This window comes from Eleutherodactylus coqui, chromosome 6 (assembly GCF_035609145.1).
Source record: "Eleutherodactylus coqui strain aEleCoq1 chromosome 6, aEleCoq1.hap1, whole genome shotgun sequence".
Classification (NCBI taxonomy): domain Eukaryota; kingdom Metazoa; phylum Chordata; class Amphibia; order Anura; family Eleutherodactylidae; genus Eleutherodactylus; species Eleutherodactylus coqui.
Window position 1 is genome coordinate 815,238 of NC_089842.1, and position 19,650 is coordinate 834,887.

General features: G+C 53.5%; 1 protein-coding gene across 1 annotated transcript in view; it reads right to left on the reverse strand.

Moving 5' to 3' along the window:
• The window catches only part of DSCAML1 (DS cell adhesion molecule like 1), a 334,339-nt gene that overhangs the window by 260,771 nt on the left and 53,918 nt on the right, over positions 1–19,650 (reverse strand). The window contains exon 2 of the mRNA XM_066606025.1: positions 3,179–3,496. Within this exon, the coding sequence (XP_066462122.1) occupies positions 3,179–3,496 (318 nt within the window). The remainder of the gene's footprint in view (positions 1–3,178; positions 3,497–19,650) is intronic.

Here is a 19,650-nt window from a genome sequence, read left to right on the forward strand (position 1 = left end):
TGCAGGGATCTACAGAAGAGCACATTGTTTGTTCTTTGTAAGTTAATTTTAGCGGTGAGGGGCTCCTCGGGCCCCCCTAGGTTATGGACCTCAGAATTGCAACCTTCTGGAACCCCTATTGCTATGCCACTGCTCAGGGAGGCTGCCGCAACCTGTCTGTATACTTGCACATTTGCCCTCCCAGTCCTGACGCCAGTCCTGGGGATCCACGCAGACTGTCCCAGTTCTGTTGTGTTGTCACGGATCTGATCAGCCGGCGGCAGCGGGCGGCATCACCCCGTCTGTGGGCATTCCTACGGTGGTATTTCGAGGAGTCGTGCAAATTTACGTTGTTTTTAGAACTTTATTTATTGCACAATAACAAACGCCTTATAAATGTCCGCGTGAGGTTTGCGGCGTCCGTAACTCCACAGCGAGCAGAAGAATGACCTGCGCTGGACGCTGCAAACAGCTGAAGCTCGTTTGGCAAAAAGCGCAAAAACAAGTTTTACTAAAAGACCGTTCCGTATTAGGAAAATATAACCGTCCAAATGATTCCGGGGGTTTTGGGGGGGAGAATGTCCTATCCTTATGATGGCCATCAATGTCTGATCCGTAGGGATCTGATCCTCAGGCCAAGAAGCAAAATGTTGGGACCCCTTCAGACACAGCGCCCTACATATAGTTGTGGCAGTATCTGGTACTGCAGCTCAGTTAATTCAAGTTAGTGGAACTAAACTGCACTGGGCTGCAAGGACCCCTTAAAGGCAATGGACATCCTCAACATGAAACAAATTGTCCCTACATTCCTTAGTATTTAGAATGATTTTAAATGGCGGCAGGCCATAATCTGTGAGTTTCATTCATTTCCAGACGTTCTAATTCACAGCCTGCTCCAAGTTTCATTCCCAATAATCCATGTTGTATGTGAGGTCCATGTGTCCAGGATGCTGCTGCCCTCACTAGCTCTCATGCATCAGCACACCTTCATTTCCCCTTTTCCAGCCCATGCGGGACCTCTTCTGCCTTGTACCGACAGGCATTAATGCTCAGGACCGTGTGGTCCCCCTCCTCTGCCCCGTCTGGCTGCTTTTCTTTTGTCTGCACTCATAAATAGCATGCAGACTGCCTTGTGTTCTCTGTTCTCTCCATCTGCTGCTTGTGTGATCTGCCCTCCCTGAAAACTAGGATGCCTTTCCTCACTGCAATCTCTGAAGGCAGAACAACCTCATTATAGTGCATGGAGTCCATCTAGTGCCATTCAGATCCAGCACTTTATCTGTTATTTGGCCTCTAGGGTGGAGCTGAGTGAGGACAGCAGAAAGTGCTGGTGAGAAGCCGGCCCAACTTCACATGCTTTACTATCCCGCCTTCCATAACACACAAAACTCATCTCATGATCAATAAACCCTTCTCTGCAACCTACAATATAGAAAGTCCGACCCACCATTCCAGTTATAATGGCAGTTACTAGTGCGGCGCAGCGAATACCCGGCGCGGCCGATGAGCAATGCTCAGGTTACACTTTCCATTTCTGAGAACAATGGGGACGTATCTGCAGTCAGCGAGCTCCATATTCCAGGCTTTATACACACGTGCCGCGCTTCACATTCTCCTCCTTCAGCCGCCGTAGTGGTGTTCGCTGGAGCTGTCCGTGAATCCGATGACAAGGTGATAACAGACTCCCATTCAGAAGGCAGTGATGTGCCGGTGTGTGCGGAGATCTGGGGGATGGTACCGCTGTGTATCTGGATGTAGCAGCGCCGCATGAATCGGGGCGAGCGGTTACATCAGACTATGGCTACCGGCACCGACCTGTGCTATAGGAGGCATTAAAGGGGTTAATTCTGCTGCCGTCAGCTTGCTCCCCTTTCCGCCGCTGTGGCCCGCGATGTCACCGTCACGTCCTGTAGGTCACATGACCCAGGAGCAGTTATTCCTGTATGTGGGGCGTCGCCGACGACATCCCGCTCGTGGTGGACATTGGCTGCAGCGGTCACATGTAAACAGAGGACTGAGTGGGGGCGCTCATGAGGCGGGTCCAACCTCCCTCCCGCTGCCCCCATATTCGCTTCAGCTTCTCAGGTGGGGCCTACAAGTAGTTCTAACAGGATTGTAAGTTCTCCCTCTCTGCAGGGTGGGCGTAACGTGCTGATCAATGGGGGTCTCACTGCTGAGAGCCCTGCAGATCTGAAGAATGGGACCCCCTGGTGTTATTGCGCCCCCTGCAGGGAGGAGGAGACTGAGCGGGGCGCCGGTCATACAAGCCGCTCCATTCACTTTCAGTGGGACTGCGGAGACGTCGGAGCGCCCCCTCATGGGGGTTTCCAGCACCCCCAATAAATGACTGGAGCGCTGACCGCACACGCTCAGCCGCCGCTGTGGGGAGAGACAGGACCCCCACCGTGACAAGAGCGCGGACACGGGAGTCCCATTCCACAGGGCGGTGGGGGGTCTCACCAATCAGCAAGCCCCGTGGCTGGCAGAGAACCTCTAGTTGTGGTACAACCCCTTTAAGTTGACTTTTAACGTGTTTTGATAACTTTGTGTTGAGTCTTTTTTGCCCTTTAATTGCTTTCTGATGGGTAAGAAAACTCGTCAGTCGGATACATTTAGCGACATCCCTGCCAGTCCCAGCTCCTCGCGCCGGCGGTTCCACGAGAACTACAGCAGCGTTTCGTCTCACCATTGCACTTCTGATGGTCATGTGACTGGCGACGTCCAGCAGGAACAGGAAGGTGAAACGGCCCCCTCTCTCCACGCCACTTAACTGGAGGTACAAAATGGCCTGCGGTGCGTGACTGCGCAGCGAAACGGAGATCCGCAGAGCCAGAAGTGAGGGAGGTAATGGCTGCTATGTCCGCGCTGGGCTCCGCGACTGGTGAAGCGCCCCAAATGTAAAGAGTCACCTTATCGAACATTGAGGATTTTGATGAAATGGTGAGTTGAGTTTGGCGATATTCACCTAATTGTATAGCGGCGGCGATGCATCTACAAAGCCCACCGCCAGACATTGCGGCTAATGTAAGACGGAGGGGGTCTTCAGTGAACGGCGCTTAGCGCTACAGCCTTGCCGGGCCAACAGGATAACATCTGCAGGGACCCAGCACTGAGCCACCCCGCCGCTCCAGAGGCACATAACCCTAGGGCGGAGGTCGGCCCGCCATCACACAGCGCCCTCGCTCACAGCGCCACTTACCAGCTTTGACACGGATGTTTGGACTCCGGATTTTCCCAGCGGAGTTCTCTGCTGTACAGAAATAGTCATTATCATGTATGAAGCTGTTGAAAGCGGACTGAGAGAAGGGGTAGAGCTGGAGGGTCCCGTTGGCGTGGACGTGCCTAATGTGGGGCACATCATAAATGTCATCTCCTGTGCCCAGGTACCATCGGAGGGTGGCGCTGGGGGATCCAGCTGCAGGGCAGGGGATGAAGACCCCCACAGTGCTGGAAAAGGTGATCTGCAGCAGAGAAGTGTTCACAAAGTATAGGCTGGTGCTGGCATCCTCAGAGCGAGCTGCGGAGAGAAGGAGAAGCCATTAGTGGAAGACCAGGGGTACCCCAGCTTAAAGACCCCCGCATGCTCCCCCCGCGCTGAGGACTTACCGCACTTCCAAGGACCCCCCTCTACTGCCCCCCATTACAAGGTGTCAAGCTGCCCCTACAGCAAGGGACCCATCAAACACAATGTGGCCGATCTCGCCACCTGCAGGAAAGCTTCGGGGCTTCGTGGACGCGGTCTAACATAAAGGTCTGTACCCGTCCGGCACCACCAGAGTGCCAACCGCTCCGATTCTGGAAGAAGCAGTCAATGCCTGATGAACAGTAAGTGACAGCTGGTGATGTTGGGGGGCTGCTGGTCAAGTGGGCGGGGGCACTTCTGAGTAATGCCTTTCCTTGACACCACTGACGCGCCGGGCCCACCCACCATGTCACACATTTGCAATTGTATCCGCATTGGTAGGAAATTTTCTGATGTCAGAATTTTGGCAGTCGGTTGCCCAAAATTGGCCATTCAAGTATATGGCTGACCTACGGCTGCACTGTGATGCCTCCATCTTCACGCATGGTCTGCGGCCCGGCCCCTCAGTGAGCAGTGCAGAGAGGGGGCCGCCAGTAATGTGGGGGTAATCACCTGTTCGCAGTACATCACACCAGCATGAGACAGCTGCAGAGCGCCGGGGGGACATCCTGCCCAAAAGGAACCATCGCCACAATGTTTAAAGTTAGTAAACCGCCTTTAAAGAACAAAGTAAGAGAAGCCGAGAGCAGCTGAACACAAGGTGCCACCGGCACTCTGACCGAGCGACACCGGCTGCGCCGGCACTCTGACCGAGCGACACCGGCTCCGCCGGCACTCTGACTGAGCGACACCGGCTCCGCCGGCACTCTAACCGAGCGACACCGGCTCCGCCGGCACTCTAACCGAGCGACTCCGGCCCCGCCGACACTCTGACCGAGCGACTCCGGCCCCGCCGGCACTCTGACTGAGCGACACCGGCTCCGCCGACACTCTGACTGAGCGACACCGGCTCCGCCGGCACTCTGACCGAGCGACACCGGCTCCGCCAACACTCTGACCGAGCGACACCGGCTCCGCCGGCACTCTGACCGAGCGACTCCGGCCCCGCCGGCACTCTGACCGAGCGACACCGGCTCCGCCGGCACTCTGACCGAGCGACACCGGCTCCGCCGGCACTCTGACCGAGCGACACCGGCTCCGCCGGCACTCTGACCGAGCGACACCGGCTCCGCCGGCACTCTGACCGAGCGACACCGGCTCCGCCGGCACTCTGACCGAGCGACACCGGCTCCGCCGGCACTCTGACCGAGCGACACCGGCCCCGCCGGCACTCTGACCGAGCGACTCCGGCCCCGCCGACACTCTGACTGAGCGACACCGGCTCCGCCGGCACTCTGACCAGGGGACACTGGCTCCACCGGCACTCTGACCGGGCGACACCGGCTCCACCGGCACTCTGACCGAGCGACACCGGCTCCGCCGGCACTCTGACCGAGCGACACCGGCTCCGCCGGCACTCTGACCGAGCGACACAGGCTCCGCCGGCACTCTGACCGAGCGACACAGGCTCCGCCGGCACTCTGACCGAGCGACACCGGCTCCGCCGGCACTCTGACCGAGCGACACCGGCTCCGCCGGCACTCTGACCGAGCGACACCGGCTCCGCCGGCACTCTGACCGAGCGACACCGGCTCCGCCGGCACTCTGACCGAGCGACACCGGCTCCGCCGGCACTCTGACCGAGCGACACCGGCTCCGCCGGCACTCTGACCGAGCGACACTGGGTTCAAAAAAGGTAGAACTCAGAGCTGCCAATAGATGTGAATGGAAAACATATGCAAAAGGCAGCACTACTTCATTGTATCACGGGAGCGGTTAGCGATCACATTCACAACCAGCGGGAATTCTGCATATCAGTCGCTGGTCTGCCATTGTCTGGATGCACTACCATGTACTGCTTAATCCTGCCTGCCAAGATAATGAGACGTTTCCTCTACAAAACAGGAAGTATCAGACTATTATAAGGCTTAATGGTCAGTGTGTAGGGAGGGGAGGAGGTGAGCTGTGACTATTGTGAACGGTGACTCCTGTGTTATCTATATATAGGTGTCACCTCTCAGTGTAATCCTGTCTGTATTGGGAGGGGAGGAGGTGAGCTGTGACTATTGTGAATTCTGGATCCTGTGTTCTTTATATATAGGTGTCTCCTCTCAGTATAATCCTGACTGCACAGGGAGGGGAGGAGGTGAGCTGTGACTATTGTGAATGGTGGTCCTGTGTTATCTATATATAGGTGTCTCCTCTCAGTGTAATCCTGTCTGTACAAGGAGGGGAGGAGGTGAGCTGTGACTATTGTGAATGGTGGCTCCTGTGTTATCTATATATAGGCGTCTCCTCTCAGTGTAATCCTGTCTGTACGGGGAGGGGAGGAGGTGAGCTGTGACTATTGTGAATGGTGGGTTGTGTTATCTATATATAGGTGTCTCCTCCAAGTGTAATCCTGTCTGTACAGGGAGAGGAGGAGGTGAGCTGTGACTATTGTGAATGGTGGCTCCTGTGTTATCTATATATAGGGGTCTCCTCTCAGTGTAATCCTGCCTGTGATGATAATGAGATGACAGCTGAAAAGTTCTCACTACAGGAAAACATCCAAACTATTTATTGTGAGCGGTCCGTACCTTAAATGAATAAAAGACTCAGTAATAGGAGAAAACCAATGTGACTCAATAAAGATTTGAAGGGGGCAAAGATGGAGACAGAAAGACAAGAGGGCGCTCTAATAACTATGTATAATATATCAGGGGGTCAGTACAGAGATCTCTCCCATCATCTATTATACCCAGGACTGTAACAAGGGGGCGCTCTAATAACTATGTATAGATATATCAGGGGTCATTACAGAGATCTCTCCCATCATCTATTATACCCAGGGCTGTAACAAGGGGGCGCTCTAATAAGGGGGCGTTCTAATAACTATGTATAGATATATCAGGGGTCAGTACAGAGATCTCTCCATCATCTATTATACCCAGGACTGTAACAAGGGGGCGCTCTAATAACTATATATAGATATATCAGGGGTCAGTACAGAGATCTCTCCCATCATCTGTTATACCCAGGACTGTAACAAGGGGGCGCTCTAATAACTATGTATAATATATCAGGGGTCAGTACAGAGATCTCTCCCATCATCTATTATACCCAGGACTGTAACAAGGGGGCGCTCTAATAACTATGTATAGATATATCAGGGGTCAGTACAGAGATCTATTCCAACCTCTATTATACCCAGGACTGTAACAAGGGGGCACTCTAATAACTATGTATAGATATATCAGGGGTCATTACAGAGATCTCTCCCATCATCTATTATACCCAGGGCTGTAACAAGGGGGCGCTCTAATAACTATGTATAGATATATCAGGGGTCATTACAGAGATCTCTCCCATCATCTCTTATACCCAGGACTGTAACAAGGGGGCGCTCTAATAACTATGTATAGATATATCAGGGGTCATTACAGAGATCTCTCCCATCATCTCTTATACCCAGGACTGTAACAAGGGGGCGCTCTAATAACTATGTATAGATATATCAGGGGTCATTACAGAGATCTCTCCCATCATCTATTATACCCAGGGCTGTAACAAGGGGGCGCTCTAATAAGGGGGCGTTCTAATAACTATGTATAGATATATCAGGGGTCAGTACAGAGATCTCTCCATCATCTATTATACCCAGGACTGTAACAAGGGGGCGCTCTAATAACTATATATAGATATATCAGGGGTCAGTACAGAGATCTCTCCCATCATCTATTATACCCAGGGCTGTAACTAGGGGGCGCTCTAATAACTATGTATAGATATATCAGGGGTCAGTACAGAGATCTCTCCCATCATCTATTATACCAGGACTGTAACAAGGTGGCGCTCTAATAACTATGCATAGATATATCAGGGATCAGTACAGAGATCTCTCCCATCATCTATTATACCCAGGACTGTAACAAGGGGGCGCTCTAATAACTATGTATAGATATATCAGGGGTCAGTACAGAGATCTCTCCCATCATCTATTATACCCAGGACTGTAACAAGGGGGCGCTCTAATAACTATGTATAATATATCAGGGGTCAGTACAGAGATCTCTCCTATCATCTATTATACCCAGGACTGTAACAAGGGGGGCGCTCTAATAACTATGTATAGATATATCAGGGGTCAGTACAGAGATCTCTCCCATCATCTATTATACCCAGGACTGTAACAAAGGGGCGCTCTAATAACTATGTATAATATATCAGGGGTCAGTACAGAGATCTCTCCTATCATCTATTATACCCAGGACTGTAACAAGGGGGGCGCTCTAATAACTATGTATAGATATATCAGGGGTCAGTACAGAGATCTCTCCCATCATCTATTATACCAGGACTGTAACAAGGTGGCGCTCTAATAACTATGCATAGATATATCAGGGATCAGTACAGAGATCTCTCCCATCATCTATTATACCCAGGACTGTAACAAGGGGGCGCTCTAATAACTATGTATAGATATATCAGGGGTCAGTACAGAGATCTCTCCCATCATCTATTATACCCAGGACTGTAACAAGGGGGCGCTCTAATAACTATGTATAATATATCAGGGGTCAGTACAGAGATCTCTCCCATCATCTATTATACCCAGGGCTGTAACTAGGGGGCGCTCTAATAACTATGTATAATATATCAGGGGTCAGTACAGAGATCTCTCCTATCATCTATTATACCCAGGACTGTAACAAGGGGGGCGCTCTAATAACTATGTATAGATATATCAGGGGTCAGTAGAGAGATCTCTCCCATCATCTATTATACCCAGGGCTGTAACTAGGGGGCGCTCTAATAACTATGTATAGATATATCAGGGGTCAGTACAGAGATCTCTCCCATCCTCTATTATATGTAGGGCTGTAACAAGGGGGCGCTCTAATAACTATGTATAGATATATCAGGGGTCAGTACAGAGATCTCTCCCATCATCTATTATACCCAGGACTGTAACAAGGGGGCGCTCTAATAACTATGTATAATATATCAGGGGTCAGTACAGAGATCTCTCCCATCATATATTATACCCAGGACTGTAACAAGGGGGCGCTCTCTACATCTAGAGGATAGAAGGTTTCTACACAACATAGAAGGGGGTCTTTACTGTTAGAGCAGTGAGACTGTGGAATGTTCTCCTGAGGATGCAGTGATGGTGATACGATACAAGAGTATATGAGGTTCTGGACGTCTTTCTTGAGTGTTACAATATTACATGTTGTATCACTGATTACTCAGGAGGGTCGGGGATCCGGGGATTTTTCCGATTGTCAGATTGGAGTCAGGAAGGAATTTTTCCCTTAAATGAGGAGAATTGGCTTCTACCTCATCGGTGTTCGTTTTTGTCTTCAACATATATAAAACACAGAGTCTGACCAACAGAACAACACAGTTGGGGCTCATGAACAGGGAAGGACAAAAACAATAAAATGAGAATACAACTAAGCCGTTATTATCTCAGACACAACTCAGCGGTCCTGACAGAAGACACTGACCTACCGCCACCACAGAGATCCGGTGAACTAAAGGACCTGTGGTGACGTCACTGCTGTGGAAGGAGCCAAGTTGCTTTGTCTTGTGTGGGATTAAGATGGATGTAGTAGAACTGTGTGTGTTTTGTGGGGATCATAATGGATGTACAATGTAGCAGAGCTGTGTGTGTCATGTGCTATGTGTGTGATGGTTGGGAATCAGGATGGATGTAGTAGAGCTGTGTGTGTGATGTCTGGGGATCCGGATAGATGTAGCATGTAGCACAGCTGTGTGTGTAATGTGATGTGTGTCATGTGTGGGGTTAGGATGGATGTAGCAGTGCTGTGTGTGTCATATGTGGGGTCAGGATGGATGTAGTGATGCTGTGTGTGTAATGTGCTGTGTGTGTGATGGTTGGGAATCAGGATGGATGTAGTAGAGCTGTGTGTGTGATGTCTGGGGATCCGGATGGATGTAGCATGTAGCACAGCTGTGTGTGTAATGTGATGTGTGTCATGTGTGGGGTTAGGATGGATGTAGCAGTGCTGTGTGTGTCATGTGTGGGGTCAGGATAGATGCAGTGATGCTGTGTGTGTGAAGTCTAGGGATCAGGGTAGATGTACCATGTATCAGAGCTGTGTGTGTAATGTGCTGTGTGTGATGTGTGGGGATCAGGATGGATGTAGCATGTAGCACAGCTGTGTGTGTAATGTGATGTGTGTCATGTGTGGAGTCAGGATGGATGTAGCAGAGCTGTGTGTGTCATGTGTGGGGTCAGGATGGATGTAGTGATGCTGTGTGTGTAATGTGCTGTGTGTGATGTGTGGGGATCAGGATGGATGTAGCATGTAGCACAGCTGTGCGTGTAATGTGATGTGTGTCATGTGTGGGGTCAGGATGGATGTAGCAGAGCTGTGTGTGTCATGTGTGGGGTCAGGATGGATGTAGTGATGCTGTGTGTGATGTGTGGGGGTCAGGATGGATGTAGCATGTAGCACAGCTGTGCGTGTAATGTGATGTGTGTCATGTGTGGGGTCAGGATGGATGCAGTGATGCTGTGTGTGTGAAGTCTAGGGATCAGGGTAGATGTACCATGTATCAGAGCTGTGTGTGTAATGTGCTGTGTGTGATGTGTGGGGATCAAGATGGATGTAGCATGTAGCACAGCTGTGTGTGTAATGTGATGTGTGTCATGTGTGGGGTCAGGATGGATGTAGCAGAGCTGTGTGTGTCATGTGTGGGGTCAGGATGGATGTAGTGATGCTGTGTGTGTAATGTGCTGTGTGTGATGTGTGGGGGTCAGGATGGATGTAGCACAGCTGTGTGTGTGATGTGTGGGGGTCAGGATGGATGTAGTGATGCTGTGTGTGTAATGTGCTGTGTGTGATGTGTGGGGGTCAGGATGGATGTAGCACAGCTGTGTGTGTGATGTGTGGGGGTCAGGATGGATGTAGTGATGCTGTGTGTGTAATGTGCTGTGTGTGATGTGTGGGGGTCAGGATGGATGTAGCACAGCTGTGTGTCGCATTGCGCCATCAGAAACACTGGTACTATAATTTCCTAATAATTACTAGTATTTTTACTATCGGCTAGGGGTTACAGCCCAAGACCTAGCGCCGTAAATTTACAGTGCTTGGTCTTTTATGGGTTAAAATATAGGTGTGGACATTGAAAATTACAAAAAAAAAGAGTTACCAAGAATTCTTTAAAAAATGTTTAAACACTTGATTCACACAAGAGGCCATTTTCTGCGGATGCGTCCGTTTTGCTCATCCGGGCCAAAGGGAAGTTGGCAGAAAGCGTTCCATGTTTGAGCGTCTCCACACCCGGACCTACATTGTGTTTGCTCTGAACATCTGTGGGCCCGAGAAGATAGAAAGGGCCAATTATTAGAGATTAATAGACCGCCTCCCTGTCGTTGAGCCGCGCCAAACCTTGTGCTAACGAGATGCAGAGAAGAAGTCATTATTGATTAGTAAGAAGACTTCACCTGGGTTGGTAAGAGGAGTCGGACAGGAAGAAGCCAATGACTTCCCAAGAAAGCGGAGACGGCAGCACCGTAGATGCGATCCCAAGGGGGAAACGGCACCCCCGTAGACGCACTTTTAAGGGGGAGACGCCGCCAGGGAAGCCACGATCCTGAAGGAGGAGACGGCGCCACTGCAGACACCATCCTATGGGAAAGACTGCACCACTATATACACGATCCCAAGGGGGAGAAGGTGCCACTGCAGACACGATCCTAAGGTGGAAACGGCGCCACTGCAGACATGATCCAAGGGAGAGACTGCACCACGGTATACACGATCCTAAGGGAGAAACGGTGCCATTGTAGACTTGATCCTAAGGGGAAGAAGGTGCCACTGCAGACACGATCCTAAAGGGGGAAACGGCGCCACTGCAGACACGATCCTAAGGGGGAAATGGCGCCACTGTATACCCGATCCTAAGGGGGAGACGGCGCCACTGTATACCCGATCCTAAGGGGGAAACGGCGCCACTGTATACCCGTTCCTAAGGCGGAGACGGCGCCACTGTATACCCGTTCCTAAGGAGGAGACGGCGCCACTGTATACCCGTTCTTAAGGGGGAGACTGCGCCACTGTATACCTGTTCCTAAGGGGGAGACGGCACCACTGTAGACACGATCCAAAGGGGGAGACAGCGCCACTGTATACCCGATCCAAAGGGGGAGACAGCGCCACTGTATACCCGATCCTAAGGGGGAGACGGCGCCACTGTAGACTCGATCCTAAGGGGGAGACGGCGCCACTGTAGACTCGATCCTAAGGGGGAAACAGCACTACTGTATAGCTGATCCTAAGGGGGAGAAGGTGCCACTGCAGACACGATCCTGAAGGAGGAGACGGCGCCACTGTAGACCCGATCCTAAGGGGGAGACGGCGCCACTGTATACCCGATCCTAAGGGGGAGACGGCGCCACTGTAGACTCGATCCTAAGGGGGAGACGGCGCCACTGTAGACTCGATCCTAAGGGGGAAACAGCACTACTGTATAGCTGATCCTAAGGGGGAGAAGGTGCCACTGCAGACACGATCCTGAAGGAGGAGACGGCGCCACTGTAGACCCGATCCTAAGGGGGAGACGGCGCCACTGTATACCCGATCCTAAGGGGGAGACGGCGCCACTGTATATGCGGTCCTAAGGGGGAGACGGCACCACTGTACACTCGATCCTAAGGGGTAGAAGGCACTACTGCAGACGTGATCCTAGGGGAGAGACTGCACCACTGTATACACGATCCTAAGGGGGAGACGGCGCCACTGTAGACTCAATCCTAAGGGGGAGAAGGTGCTGCTGCAGACACGATCCTAGGGTAGAGACGGCGTCACTGCAGACATGATGCTAGGGGGCATACGGCGCCACTGTATACTCGTTCCTAAGGGGGAGACGGCGCCACTGTAGACACGATCCTGAAGAAGGAGACGGTGCCACTGCAGACACAATCCTAAGGGGGAAACGGCGCCACTGTAGACTCGATCCTAAGGGGGAAACGGCGCCACTGCAGACACGATCCTAGGGGAGAGACGGCGTCACTACAGACAGGATGCTAAGGGGGATACGGCGCCACTGTATATATGATCCTAAAGCGGAGATGGCGCCACTGTATACCCGATCCTAAGGGGGAAACAGCGCCACTGTATACCCGTTCCTAAGGGGGAGACGGCGCCACTGTATACCCGTTCTTATGGGGGAGACTGCGCCACTGTATACCTGTTCCTAAGGGGGAGACGGCACCACTGTAGACACGATCCAAAGGGGGAGACAGCGCCACTGTATACCCGATCCAAAGGGGGAGACAGCGCCACTGTATACCCGATCCTAAGGGGGAGACGGCGCCACTGTAGACTCGATCCTAAGGGGGAGAAGGCACTACTGCAGACGCGATCCTAGGGCAGAGACTGCACCACTGTATACACGATCCTAAGGGGGAAACGGCACTACTGTATAGCTGATCCTAAGGGGGAGAAGGTGCCACTGCAGACACGATCCTGAAGGAGGAGACGGCGCCACTGTAGACCCGATCCTAAGGGGGAGACGGCGCCACTGTATACCCGATCCTAAGGGGGAGACGGTGCCACTGTATACGCGGTCCTAAGGGGGAGACAGCACCACTGTAGACTCGATCCTAAGGGGTAGAAGGCACTACTGCAGACGTGATCCTAGGGGAGAGACTGCACCACTGTATACACGATCCTAAGGGGGAGAAGGCGCTGCTGCAGACACGATCCTAGGGTAGAGACGGCGTCACTGCAGACATGATGCTAGGGGGCATACGGCGCCACTGTATACTCGTTCCAAAGGGGGAGACGGCGCCACAGTAGACTCGTTCCTAAGGGGGAAACGGCGCCACTGTAGACTCGATCCTAAGGGGGAGAAGGCACCACTGTAGACACGATCCTAGGGGAGAGACGGCGTCACTGCAGACAGGATGCTAAGGGGGATACGGCGCCACTGTATACATGATCCTAAGGCGGGGGGAGATGGCACCACTGTATAGACAATCCTAAGGGGGAGACGGCGCCACTGTATACACAATCCTAAGGGACAGACAGCACCACTGTAGACTTTTTCCTAAGGGGTAGACGGCACCACTGTAGACCTGATCCTGAAGGAGGAGATGGCGCCACTGCAGACACGATCGCAAGGGGGAAACGGCGCCACTGTATACCTGATCCTAAGGGGGAAACGGCGCCACTGCAGACATGATCCAAGGAAGAGATTGCACCACTGTATACACGATCCTAAGGGGGAAACGGTGCCACTGCAGACACGATCCTAAGGGAAAAACGGCGCCACTGCAGACACGATCCTAAGGGAAAAACGGCGCCACTACAGACACCATCCTAAGGGGGAGAAGGCACTACTGCAGACACGATCCTGAAGGAGGAGACGGTGCCACTGTAGACCCGATCCTAAGGGGGAGACGGCGCCGCTATATACCCGATCCTAAGGGGGAAACGACGCCACTGTATACACCATCCTAAGGGGGAGAAGGCACTACTGCAGACGCGATCCTAGGAGAGAGACTGCACCACTGTATACACGATCCTAAGGGGGAAACGGCGCCACTGTAGACTTGATCCTAAGGGGGAGAAGGTGCCACTGCAGACACCATCCTGAAGGAGGAGACGGCGCCACTGTAGACCCGATCCTAAGGGGAAAACAGCGCCACTGTAGACACGATCCTAAGGGGGAGACGGCGCCACTGTATCCCCGATCCTAAGGGGGAGACGGCGCCACTGTATACCCGATCCTAAGGGGGAGACAGCGCCACTGTATACCCGATCCTAAGGGGGAGACGGCGCCACTGTATACCCGATCCTAAGGGGAGACGGCGCCACTGCATACCCGATCCTAAGGGGGAGACCGCGCCACTGTATACACGATCCTAAGGGGGAAACGGCGCCACTGTAGACTCGATCCTAAGGGGGAAACGGTGCCACTGTAGACACGATCCTAAGGGGGAAACGGCGCCACTGTATACACGATCCTAAGGGGGAAACGGCACCACTGCAGACACGATCCTAAGGGGGAGAAGGCACCACTGCAGACACGATCCTGAAGGAGGAGACGGCGCCACTGTAGACTCGATCCTAAGGGGGAGAAGGCACCACTGCAGACACAATCCTAAGGGGGAAACGACGCCACTGTAGACGAAATCTTAAGGGGGAAACGGTGCCACTGTAGACACGATCCTAAGGGGGAGAAGGCACCACTGTATACATGATCCTAAGGGGAAGACGGCACCACTGTATACACTATCCCAGGGGAGAGACAGCGCCACTGTAGACTTGTTCCTAAGGGGGAGACGGCGCCACTGTAGACTCTATCCTAAGGGGGAGACGGCGCCACTGTAGACTCTATCCTAAGGGGGAGACGGCGCCACTGTAGACACTATCCCAGGGGAGAGACAGCGCCACTGTAGACTTGTTCCTAAGGGGGAGACGGCGCCATTGTAGACCCGAGCCTGAAGAAGGAGACAGCGCCACTGCAGACACCATCCTAAGGGAAAGACTGCACCACTATATACACGATCCTAAGGGGAAAAAGATGCCACTGTATACACGATCCTAAGGGGGAGACGGCGCCACTGTATACGCGATCCTGAAAGAGGAGGCGGCACCACTGTAGACATAATCCTAAGGGGGAAACTGGGCCACTGTATACACGATCCTAAGGGGGAGACGGCGCCACTGTATACACGATCCTGAAGGAGGAGACGGCGCCACTGTAGACACGATTCGAGGTGAGAGACGGCGTCACTGCAGACATGATCCTAAGGCAGAGAAGGCGCCATTGTAGACACGATCCTAAGATGGAGACGGCACCACTGTAGACGGACTTTTAAGGGGGAGACGGCACCACTGTATACATGATCCTAAGGGGGAAACGGCGCCACTGTAGACTCGATCCTAAGGGGGAGAAGGCGCCACTGCAGAAACGATCCTAGGGGAGAGACTGCACCACTGTATACACGATCGTAGGGGAGAGACGGCGTCACTGCAGACATGATCCTAAGGGGGAGACGGCGCCACTGTATACACGATCCTAAGGCGGAGACAGCGCCACTGTATATACAATCCTAAGGGGGGGGGGGGGGAACGGCGCCACTGTATACACAATCCTAAGGGGGAGACGGCACCACTGTAGACACTATCCTAAGGGGGAGGCGGCGCCACTGTAGACACGATCCTAAGGGGGAGGCGGCGCCACTGTAGACACAATCCAAAGGGGGAGATGGCGCCACTGGGAAACAGTGCCACTGTATACACGATCCTAAGGGGGAGGCGACGCCACTGTAGACACAATCCAAAGGGGGAGATGGCGCCACTGGGAAACAGTGCCACTGTATACACGATCCTAAGGGGGAGGCGGCGCCACTGTAGACACAATCCAAAGGGGGAGATGGCGCCACTGGGAAACAGTGCCACTGTATACACGATCCTAAGGGGGAAACGGTGCCACTGTATACAGAATCCTAAGGGGGAGATGGCGCCACTGCAGACACGATCCTAAGGGGGAAACGGTGCCACTGTATACACGATCCTAAGGGGGAGACGGCGCCACTGTAGAAACGATCCTAAGGTGGAGACGGCACCACCGTAGACAGACTTTTAAGGGGGAGACGGCGCCACTGTAGACTCGATCCTAAGGGGGAGAAGGCGCCACTGCAGAAAGGATCCTAGGGGAGAGACGGCGTCACTGTATACACGATCCTAGGGGAGCGACGGCGCCACTGCAGACATGATGCTAAGGGGGACACGGAGCCACTGTATACACAATCCTAAGGCGGAGACGGCGCCACTGTAGACACAATCCTAAGGGGGAGGCGCCGCCACTGTATACCGGATCCTAAGGGGGAGACGGCGCCACTGTAGACGGACTTTTAAGGGGGAGAAGGCGCCACTGCAGAAACGATCCTAGGGGAGAGACTGCACCACTGTATACACGATCCTAGGGGAGAGACGGCACCACTGTATACACGATCCTAAGGCGGAGACAGCGCCACTGTATACACGATCCTAAGGGGGAAACGGTGCCACTGTAAGACACGATTCTTAGGGGGAGACAGCGCCACTGCAGACACGATCCTAAGGGGGAAACGGTGCCACTGTATACACGATCCTAAGGGGGAGACAGCGCCACTGTATACACAATCCTAAGGGGGAGACGGCACCACTGTAGACACTATCCTAAGGGGGAGGCGGCGCCACTGTAGACACGATCCTAAGGGGGAGGCGGCGCCACTGTAGACACAATCCAAAGGGGGAGATGGCGCCACTGGGAAACAGTGCCACTGTATACACGATCCTAAGGGGGAAACGGTGCCACTGTATACAGAATCCTAAGGGGGAGATGGCGCCACTGCAGACACGATCCTAAGGGGGAAACGGTGCCACTGTATACACGATCCTAAGGGGGAGACGGCGCCACTGTAGAAACGATCCTAAGGTGGAGACGGCACCACCGTAGACAGACTTTTAAGGGGGAGACGGCACCACTGTAGACTCGATCCTAAGGGGGAGAAGGCGCCACTGCAGAAAGGATCCTAGGGGAGAGACGGCGTCACTGTATACACGATCCTAGGGGAGCGACGGCACCACTGCAGACATGATGCTAAGGGGGACACGGAGCCACTGTATACACAATCCTAAGGCGGAGACGGCGCCAGTGTATACACAATCCTAAGGGGGAGGCAGCACCACTGTAGACACAATCCTAAGGGGGAGGCGCCGCCACTGTATACCGGATCCTAAGGGGGAGACGGCGCCACTGTAGACGGACTTTTAAGGGGGAAACGGCGCCACTGTAGACTCGATCCTAAGGGGGAGAAGGCGCCACTGCAGAAACGATCCTAGGGGAGAGACTGCACCACTGTATACACGATCCTAGGGGAGAGACGGCGCCACTGTATACACGATCCTAAGGCGGAGACAGCGCCACTGTATACACAATCCTAAGGGGGGGGGGAACGGCGCCACTGTAGACACTATCCTAAGGGGGAGACGGCACCACTGTAGACACTATCCTAAGGGGGAGACGGCGCCACTGTAGACACGATCCTAAGGGGGAGACGGCGCCACTGTAGACACGATCCTAAGGGGGAGACGGCGCCACTGTAGACACGATCCTAAGGGGGAGGCGGCGCCACTGTAGACACAATCCAAAGGGGGAGATGGCGCCACTGGGAAACAGTGCCACTGTATACACGATCCTAAGGGGGAAACGGTGCCACTGTATACAGAATCCTAAGGGGGAGATGGCGCCACTGCAGACACGATCCTAAGGGGGAAACGGTGCCACTGTAGACACGATCCTAAGGGGGAGACAGCGCCACTGCAGACACGATCCTAAGGGGGAAACGGTGCCACTGTATACACGATCCTAAGGGGGAGACAGCGCCACTGTATACACATTCCTAAGGGGGAGACGGCACCACTGTAGACACTATCCTAAGGGGGAGGCGGCGCCACTGTAGAAACGATCCTAAGGGGGAGGCGGCGCCACTGTAGACACAATCCAAAGGGGGAGATGGCGCCACTGGGAAACAGTGCCACTGTATACACGATCCTAAGGGGGAAACGGTGCCACTGTAGACACGATCCTAAGGGGGAAACGGTGCCACTGTATACATGATCCTAAGGGGGAAATGGTGCCACTGTATACACGATCCTAAGGCGGAGGCGGCGCCACTGTATACACAATCCTAAGGGGAAAACGGTGCCACTGTATACACGATCCTAATGGGGAAACGGTGCCACTGTATACATGATCCTAAGGGGGAAATGGTGCCACTGTATACACGATCCTAAGGCGGAGACGGCGCCTCTGTATACACAATCCTAAGGGGAAAACGGTGCCACTGTATACATGATCCTAAGGGGGAGACGGCGCCACTGTATACACAATCCTAAGGCGGAGACGGCACCACTGTATACACGATCCTGAAGAAGGAGACGGCGCCACTGCAGACACGATCCTAGGGGAGAGACAGCATCACTGCAGACATGATGCTAAGGGGGATACGGCGCCACTGTATATACGATCCTAAAGCGGAGATGGCGCCACTGTATACACAATCCTAAGGGGGGGGGGGGGGAGACGGCGCCAATGTATACACAATCCTAAGGGGGAGACGGTGCCATTGTAGACACGATCCTAAGGGGGAGACGGTGCCACTGTATACACGATCCTAAGGGGGAAACGGTGCCACTGTAGACACGATCCTAAGGGGGAGACGGCGCCACTGTATACACGATCCTATGGGGGAGACGGCGCCACTGTAGACACAATCCTAAGGGGGAGATGGCGCCACTGTATACCCGATCCTAAGGGGGAGACGGCGCCATTGTATACCCGATCCTAAGGGGGAGACGGCACCACTGTAGACACGATCCTAAGGGGGAGCCGGCGCCACTGGGAAACGATCCTAAGGGGCAAACGGTGCCTCTGTATACACGATCCTAAGGCGGAGACGGCGCCACTGTATACACGATCCTAAGGGGGAAACGGTGCCACTGTATACACGATCTTAATGGGGAAACGGTGCCACTGTAGACACAATCCTGAAGAAGGAGAAAGCGCCACTGCAGACACGATCCTAGGGGAGAGACAGCGTCACTGTATATACGATCCTAAAGCGGAGATGGCGCCACTGTAGACACTATCCTAAGGGGGGGGGGGAGACGGCGCCAATGTATACACAATCCTAAGGGGGGGGGAGACGGCGCCAATGTATACACAATCCTAAGGGGGAAACGGTGCCACTGTAGACACGATCCTAAGGGGGAGACGGCGCCACTGTATACACGATCCTAAGGGGGAGACGGCGCCACTGTATACACGATCCTAAGGGGGAGACGGTGCCATTGTAGACACGATCATAAGGGGGAAACGGTGCCACTGTATACATGATCCTAAGGGGGAAATGGTGCCACTGTATACACAATCCTAAGAGGGAAACGGCGCCACTGTATACACAATCCTAAGAGGGAAACGGCGCCACTGTATACACAATCCTAAGAGGGAAATGGCGCCACTGTATACACGATCCT